The 8,824-nt window shown below is 42.6% G+C and overlaps 1 protein-coding gene across 1 annotated transcript; it reads left to right on the forward strand.

Annotated features, from left to right (window-relative positions):
* The first annotated feature begins 2,987 nt into the window (after window positions 1-2,987).
* LOC136534639 (acyl-CoA-binding domain-containing protein 5-like) lies at window positions 2,988-8,818 on the forward strand. The gene is made up of 5 exons (XM_066527041.1): window positions 2,988-4,513; window positions 7,007-7,112; window positions 7,234-7,316; window positions 7,634-7,695; window positions 8,649-8,818. The coding sequence occupies exons 1-5, from the start codon at window positions 3,147-3,149 to the stop codon at window positions 8,675-8,677; spliced, it is 1,647 nt and encodes a 548-aa protein (XP_066383138.1). The 5' UTR covers window positions 2,988-3,146; the 3' UTR covers window positions 8,678-8,818.
* The last annotated feature ends 6 nt before the right edge of the window (window positions 8,819-8,824 follow it).

Genomic DNA, 8,824 nt, shown 5'->3' on the forward strand with positions numbered 1-8,824 from the left:
TAAGTTGTTGAGTTTGGAAATATGTAACCCATATGAATAGATTTATCTTAAAAAATACTTTCATAAAATATACATATATTACTTTTTAATTAATTTTTTTTATAAAAAATAAGAAGTCAAAGTTATGCTTTGGAATATGTATTGTTGTACAAGACGACTTCTTTTACAAACCTGGAGAGAGTAGTCAATACTCAAAACTAATCCATATGTATCGACATCATGTTTAACTAATATACTTCCCTTCACAAGATATTTAGAAACATACCAATGTTAATCTATATGTGTATGCAATATTTTGAATCACACCATGAGCTTGTTCTTGTGGCGATGATTAGAGAATTAGTTAGATATTTGGTTGGTACCTCTTTGTGGTGATAGCATGATTTGTTTAGATGTTTAGAGTGTCATCTAAATGAGGTATGAGCAAAATGTGCTAACTTCTCAAGAATATTGACTTAAAATGTTGCGTGGTTTGTTTGGTTGAACAAAATAGAGAGAAATTTTGTATGCTGGACTTTTATCTTCCTCTTACTCTCACTTGTCTACCATGATTTCATCTTTTTTGGTGGAGAAATGCTCTTTAGAGATTGATGTAAAAGGAGGAGAAATACTAGGAGAGTGTAAGGGATGAGAGATTGATATGTGGACCTAAAGGGGTAAAAGAGAGGCATATAATTTTTTTATTGTGTGGTGTATATCAGGATAGATTAATTTGATGCTCTTAATAAGGAACTTTTATACTAGTGTCTTATATTCATGCCTATGCATTTGTTTATTTCTGTTGATTGCACGGTTTGCAGAGGTTAGGTTGTGGAGGTTCCGCATCACGGAAGTTTTGTACCAGGATATGGAGGTTTCGTAGACTTACAACTTAGCAACTTTTTAAGTAAACGAACTATCATTAACATCACGTTTATCCAGATGTTGATAATGGCCCGTTCGCTTTATCCCATATTCAGTTTGTTCGGTTTATTTTTTTAATTAGAACAATATTTTTCTTTTACAACAATTAACTAAAACAGTATTTTTAGTTTTTTTCAGTCAAAATTTAGCAAGATGAACGAGGGCACACCACATAAGCAAGACACGGGAAAGTTTCGGCACTCGCTGCCAGCGTGCATTGACCTCCACGTGGTTCGGCTGTACTAGCCTACTAGGGGCCTACTACGTACTACTCCGTGCACGGAGTCCGGCTGGGCTTAGTTGGGCCGATGGCAGTCCAGTAAGGTTACTGTATAAATCGGGCCTTTTGGCCCACTAAATAATTGTGGCCCGTTATTTATTTCTGTATTTTCCATTTTTCCTAGGCCCATGGATCACTGATTTTTTTTTTGAAAAAAAATCGCAACATGCTCTTAGTGCTTCATAGGAAAGGATATGCTCAATCCTATGTTCCAAACGCCATGAATAGTACATAAATGGAGGAATCTTTGATTCTTGTACTTCTTTAGAAATTTTATACAATCCAGATGGGTCCTAAATGGGCTAGAGAATTTAGAAGTTAGGTTTAGGGCGTTTGGATTTATTTATTGCCAACTTGCCTTGCTTCATAATGCTGGGCTAGCCTTCAGCCTGTTCGACGGCTTGTATTCGGCTTATAAGCCTTGATTTATCAGCCAGCGAATAGTATTTTTCTCTCACACCAAACCAGCAGCAGTACTTTCAGCCATGGCTTATAAGTCAATCCAGCCGAAACGAACAGGCTGCTTGCCTCCGAATTGGCTAGCTCAGGTGAGCAAGAAAAAAATTGAAGAACACAAAACAAGACATGCTAGCTGGGCAATCAAACCCTTTGTCCAAGATCCAAACATGCATGCCCGTAATCTCTAAACACGCATAATTGTTGGGATCAAATTGTAGTGCCATTGTAGCATGGTCTATGAAAGAGGTCGTCTCTAGGCACATGGCTCGACGAGGACAAAGAAATACGTGGTTGCCTCCTATTTGCTACTATGCGATGAATAGTTTCATAGCGTGTTTGGTTTGCCGATTCATTCCATCCAGCATCTGGTGGACCCGTTGACAATAGAATAGGTTCATCCGACATTTTTTGCGCAGCGAGTCGGTCCTCTGCGATCACTTGCAATTTATTCTACGGGGAATCAACAGATGACGGACAAGGCACTTCCATGACAGAAACCAGCGTTCGGCTGGCTGGCCGGCTGGGGCCGGACTGGCCAGCACACTCACACCGCCACTGTTCATGTAAACCGTGTTTATTTTTTCTCACAACAATCAGCCGGAACAATATTTTAACTTATTTTTCAGTCTTGCTGAACAGACCCCAAACAGCATCGACAGCTTCCGTAGTAGTTTCGGATCCTTTCGGATTACCTCACGCCGCAAACCAAACATGCCATTAATGTCCCATTATCATCTATAAGCGCCCTTCACGAATTTAGCTCGTGTATTAGGATAACTTATCATGGAAGTACTTGTACACGGTACGGTACATAATACATAGCCATTGACCCTAACGACGAAGACAGCGATATATGGCTGTTGGTACTGAACTGTTTTCTTCGTTAACAAGTTAGCGGTGACCTAAGAGTGCACTCAGGCGCAGCTGGTGTAAATTCCGCATAGAGGTATCTTGTGCAACTCATCTTGTGCTCGAAGGGAAAGGCGGCGTCACCGACAAGCAGAGGCCCAACCATTGCCGCTCCTATGCAAAGCGAGCGGTGCCTCCATGGCCCCATCTGCCTTGCTCGGTGCCGGTAGCTCGTCCCTACGCCGCGAGGCCGGCAGGGCCGAGGGGAAGCGTGCTACATGGAGCACACGATGACACGAAATCCCCTGACGCCTGACGGCGTCGGCATCCTCATTTCCAACTCCAAGCAGCAGCTCCCAGACGAAATGACTTTCGGCGTCGCCCGCCCTCTCCATCGCCCATCTCACCCCCACGGCCCTCGTGGCGATCGTATCCGTCCGAATATGCCTTGCTTTGGCTTTGGCGCCCCACCGTCCCCCTTTACTCCCCCACGCCCACCACCCACCGATTCGTTCGACCTCGTCTCTCCCCTTCTGCTTCGCCTTTTCCCCTTCCTCTCTCCCCTGTCCCCCCCCTCCGCTCCGTCCCCAGCCGAGCGAGAAAGCGAAGGGGCCAAAAAAAGCCGCACCGGCTTCCTTTTTCACCACCCGGAGAGATGGAGCTGTTCTACGAGCTGCTCCTCACGGCGGCGGCCACCCTCCTCGCCGCCTTCCTGCTCGCCACGCTCTTCGCCGCCAATGATCCCCCGCGCCGGACCGATCGCGCCGCAGCCGCGATCGCCGAGGAGGTGGCGGCGGAGGAGGACAGGATCATCGAGGTCGACGAGGTGATGATGCGTAGCGAAGGGAGGGCGGCGGTGGCGCCGCCGGAGGCGGAGGGGTGGGTCGAGGCGGAGAAGGCGCCGGCGGTGGTCGTCGCGGAGGTGAAGGAGCCGGAGAGCTTGCCCGAGGAGGAGGGGGTTCCCGTGAAGGCTGTTCAGCAGGTGCGCCTTGATGCTGGACTGGAGGAGGGGGAGGACGCCGGTGGCGGCGTGAAGCGGCCTGATTTGACCTCCGCAGCTGTTGTGGCGGCGGCGGGTGCTGAGGCGAGCCTGCAGGTGTCGGGCGCGCCTAGGGAGGTTTTTGATGTGGTGGGGTTGGAGGAACGGACCGTGCAGGATGTTGCAGTGAAGCAGCATGATCTGGGCGCTGAGGTTGCTCTTGCTCCCGTTGAAGTTCTCGAAGCAGGACCGGACAAGCAGGGAGTAGAAGTTATTGGAGTTGCGCAAGTGCTTCCCTTGGAAACAGAAGCTGTTGAAGTGAGACAGCACCATCTAGTTGCCGATGTTGCTCCTGCTGAAGATGTTCTTGACGTGGGATTGGTGGACAAGAGTGTACAAGCTATCGAAGTGAGGCCGGATGAATTGGATTCTGAGACTGCTCTTGAAGAGATTCTTGATGTCGTATTGGAGAAGAAGGGAGAGCAAGCAGTTGAAGTGAAGGAGCACGAATTGCCTGCAGGGGCTGCTCCACAACCAGTTCTCGATGTGCCATTGGCAGAGAAAAAAGAGCTTAAACATCATCAGCCAGTTGAAGAAGTTGCTGAGGTACATGAGGAAGTGCAGTTCAAGGAGGAAGCTAAATGTGAGGCCCATCCAGGTGATCAACAAGAAGAACTGGTTCCTGAAGAGGAATCGGTGGCAAGGACAATTGATGATGTGAATGTTAGCCATGAATGTAGCTTTATTGATAAAGTGGTTACCGAGTTGCCTGCAGAGGCAGTGACATTGCAAGGGCTGCTGAAGGATGACCCTGAGGCAGACATGGAGTTTGAGGAGTGGGAAGGGATCGAGAGGAGTGAAGTGGAGAAGAGGTTTGGTGTGGCTGCAGCATTTGCTGCTAGTGGGGCTGGGGCGGCTGCCCTGTCAAAGCTCGATAGTGATGTGCAGCTGCAGCTTCAAGGTCTCCTCAAGGTTGCCATTGACGGTCCCTGTTATGATTCTGCGCAGCCACTTACATTGAGACCTTCATCTCGTGCGAAATGGTATTCATCTCTTCTTTCTATGACCCTGGCTACATTTATCAATGTTACACTGTGTTAGGTTATAGCTTAACGATAAGCAAACCCTGGCCTGGATGTCATCAACACTGGAGTACCGATCCTCTGCTATATTTGTATCAAGGCAGAGCAAGAGTAGCATACTAGTATTTTTCAGTAGGAATGAATCACAGCACATAAAAAAACCCTATTGAAAACTAGTTTGTGCTTCATTATTTCAAAGCTGTCAAAAGTTGTATCCAGGAGATCTGGTACAGTTTAAGTAGCTACAGTATAATAGGCATCAAATTCTTCAATACTGTTAGTATATTTTTTTTCTAGTTCAGAGATCACTTGTAGACTTGTCTGTTAATGACTCTGCTTGGAAGGCCAAAAGCCACCTTTGCACCAGCTTCAGCATCGTTTCAGCTATTTAGGTAGACCAATGTGAACCACACATCAGGCTCTGGCTTTCTGCTTATAAGCCACCAGATGCTAAGCTGAGGAAACAAGTTCAAATCACTGAAGCTTACTGAAATAAATAGCAATTGATCTGTTTCCATTGCTGATAAATCATGTTTACTGAAGTAAGCCTGAAATGAATAAGTGCAATATCATTTTGGTCTGAAGGACTTGCATTTTGGAGTGTTATTGACTATTGATTTCATCAGATGTGAGGTTTATGCCAATACGAAAGCTGTGATATGTATAATTTGACATGATTAGATTATGCGGCGTCTATGTTTAAGAGCTTGGGGTATCTGGTTGGAATAGGATTTATGACAATTCTGTGCTTCAAGTTTTGGGTTTCCTCTTTTCTTCTTGGTTCTTGAAATTGGGTTGATCAGCTTCAGAGAAGCATATAGCTCCTTTACAGAAGAGCAAAGGAAGCATATAAAGTTGGAGCTATATATACCTTGCCTCCTTTGTGGCAAAGAGAATATTGCACTTCCCTGCATGAGACAACGAGAATCCACGCTTCCTTCTCAAATTTGGTCATGGTAGTACCTTTTAAATTTTGAATGTCTTATGTCTTAAAAAATATTTGTCCATGATGCTGCATGGTTGATAGGATAATGTTTTGAATTTCCAATAAACTACGAATGAAGGTAAGTGTAATGAATAAAATGTAAAAACAAAATATAGAAGTCAAAATCATGTAGGTGGATCTGGTGCAATGATTGGGTGAAATTACAATCCTGAATCAACTGAATTGTGTTGATTTGTTTAGTTTAGGCATAATTGACAGCAACTAGTCACTGCCAACCTCTGTGTGAGCAAGTTTTGCCCTTTAAGTAGTCGGGGAAAAAATTGTCCCTATACAAGTTTGCATATAATAGGTAACCAAGGTAAAGCCTCCCATCCAGTTACCCCAGCAGTCATCTCTTCAGTGTGTCATCAACATGTTAAAGCTTGTTTGTCCATATAAACATGCTTCTCTATATTGAGCTTGCAATGTATTGATGTGACGCATTCCATTTCAAGATAGGGTTGTTGTTTGATGCGGCACCTTGTTCTGGTTTTGCAATAGTTTTTGTCCGGCCGAATTCTGAGGCCACTCCAGATAATATCCTGTGCTAATTGTTGTGCATGAGAGCACTATATTTAGATATGCTTTATCCAGCTAATCATCACTTTATGAGCAATCTGTACAGTACCACTTTTTTTTTTTTTTTTGGCCAAAGATAGCATAGCATTTAGAGGGAAAAAAATAAGACATCTTGGTCAAAGAAACCACTAACTGTTGGTTTGCTTCAGAGTTCAGAATGGATTGTTGTTGTGACGTGTCAGAAAATTCTGCTATGAGCCACCGAACTGGAGCAACGAGCATAGAAAGATGCACTAATATGTTTTGCACATGGACACCAATACAGCTTCTCTTATTTCCAATTCTTATTTTTTGTTGGACCAATTAAGTGGCTCCAACCAACCTGTTATACATCTAACTACCGAATTTATCCCTTGGAGTGAGAAGAATAATATATGTGCTATAGACTATGGACTGATGGTCAGAAGTATTGAATAAAAAATTTAACATACCTAACCGGTCTACATGATGTAACATGACAGATATCTTGCGCCTATTTCTGGTAGACTAATGTGTATCTCTTTACGTCTTGGGAGCTGTCAATGTTCCACTAATTATATTTTTGTATGCCCACAAGTAGAGCTAGAGTTAACCTTGCGATAAGTGTATAATGGCTATGTGTATGTGTTTTTATTCCCAACAATCCAGGGAATATAGAAGTCTGAAATAGAGTTAAGGAAAGACACGAGATATCCTATAAGAGGAAAAATTTGGCAATCCTTCTATTTTTTGGACATATGTTGTCAGTTGTCACCATTCTGAGTGTCTTAAAGCATAAAAGAAATGGTGAAATAGTACATTGTAGAAATTATCTGCTAGGTTTGATCTGTGCCTAGATATTCTGTAAAGATACGCACAAAGAGTGGTAATACATAATGATTACTGCCAATGATCATTTATTGTTTTCTCAGGGCTGCTTGGCAGAAGTTAGGGAATCTGAACCCTGAAATTGCTATGGAGAAATACATGAATCTTTTATCAGAAACAATTCCAGGGTGGATGAGGAGTGAAACCTTGGTAATTTATTATTATATGCTACCCGTGAAATGTAGACTTTGGTTTCGGTACACGTATTTTCTGCTTCTTTGATTGGAGAAGAGTGCTTAAAGGTTAACAGTGTATGCATGTTATACTCTAGGACACAGAGAACGCTGGCAGTTTATCTGTGGAGACTATCTTAACAACGGTGACTGCTACAAGTGATCAACGGAACAATCAAGGGTAATTTACTACTCCCTTCGATCAAAATACGTGTCTCATTTAGGACATCAACACTTTGTACAGTGTGAAGCTTTAACCAACAATTTCTATGAAAATATGCGATTTCAGAGAAAGTTAATTCGATATTTTGGAAGAACTTATGATAAATCTAGCTACATATATCTTAAATTGTCCAGCCTGGTATACATTATGGTCAAGGTAAAATGTTCCAGTCATGAATGGTAGCTCTGATGTGACATAGTACGATAATATTTTTAGAACAAGTGCATATACAAAGGTTTGTGCGTTACTTTCTGCTGTGGATGAATTTCTTACAGGAATGAAGATAGTTCTAGCATAGGTGAAGGTCGTCCAATAACTTCCCCTAACCCAGATAAAGGTATGTAACTTCACATATATTTGACACTGGCAGGATTTTTCTTGAATCTCGATCCTAGAGAAAGGAAAACATATTTATCGTGCCGCTATTACTATTGGATGGATTGGATCAACAATTGCAACCTATTTTTTTTCTATTTGCTATCAGTATTTAGCTGGAAAGTTGCTGATTATAATTCTCATGCCAGACATAGTATTTTCTTTCCTTAGGTTAATATTGGTTGCAGTGTTTTAGTTTAATTCATCACGGTAAATAAAATTATCCTTATTCCTAAGTCAATGGTTTTAGAAATTGTAGTATTTTTTTCTTGGGTTTCTGTTTGTGTTTGACTGCTCCTTTAATATGTTTTATGATTAATTCAAGGGAAATTGGGACCCCACTTGCAAGTTAGGGTGGGAACCCCACGTACATCTCAATCGTTACGTTCTAGCACCTGCAATTTTGATCTGTCTTCATATTCCCCTCTCGTGACTGTTGAAAAGCCGGTATAATTAATCTTTGGCCTCTAGCATGGCCCTCGCCCGTGTTGTCCCACATACCATGAAGAGGTGCTAGATATGTTTCCCACATTAATACTTTTGCTAAAGCTTTCTCAACTGGGAGAATTATAAATGACAATGATGGAACCCAAACTCAGAAAAAATGTAGTCGGTAGATGCTCCAAAGCCTACAAAAACATTTTGGAATTCCTGTTGGGGATAAGGCAACTCAGCAGTGAGACCATGTGATAACTATATATATTGATTCTTCGTCGACGTGCATACAGGGTATATAAAAACATATAAAACACAATAAAAACATATAAACTTACAGGCATTACACGATAAAGGATTTTTTATGAGACACGATAAAGAATTGTGATGCAGGTCGGTATTTGAAAGCCCCCTTAGCTTGCAGATGGGTTGTTGCAATTTTCACCTTCATTCGATTCTGACATCCCCGTAAATTTTCAGGCCAGAGCTCTGATATCCCTGCTGAATGAAGGCGGTACTGATAAAATATTCTTGCATCAATGATTCCAGCCCATTGCTGAGATCATTATCGATGCCTTCGTCATAAAATTAGATTTGTACAGTTGTGGTGGTTGTGCTAATGGTAGTGCTATGGTGATGTTGGTTCGTGTATGTAT

Source organism: Miscanthus floridulus, chromosome 2 (genome assembly GCF_019320115.1).
Source record: "Miscanthus floridulus cultivar M001 chromosome 2, ASM1932011v1, whole genome shotgun sequence".
Lineage (NCBI taxonomy): Eukaryota > Viridiplantae > Streptophyta > Magnoliopsida > Poales > Poaceae > Miscanthus > Miscanthus floridulus.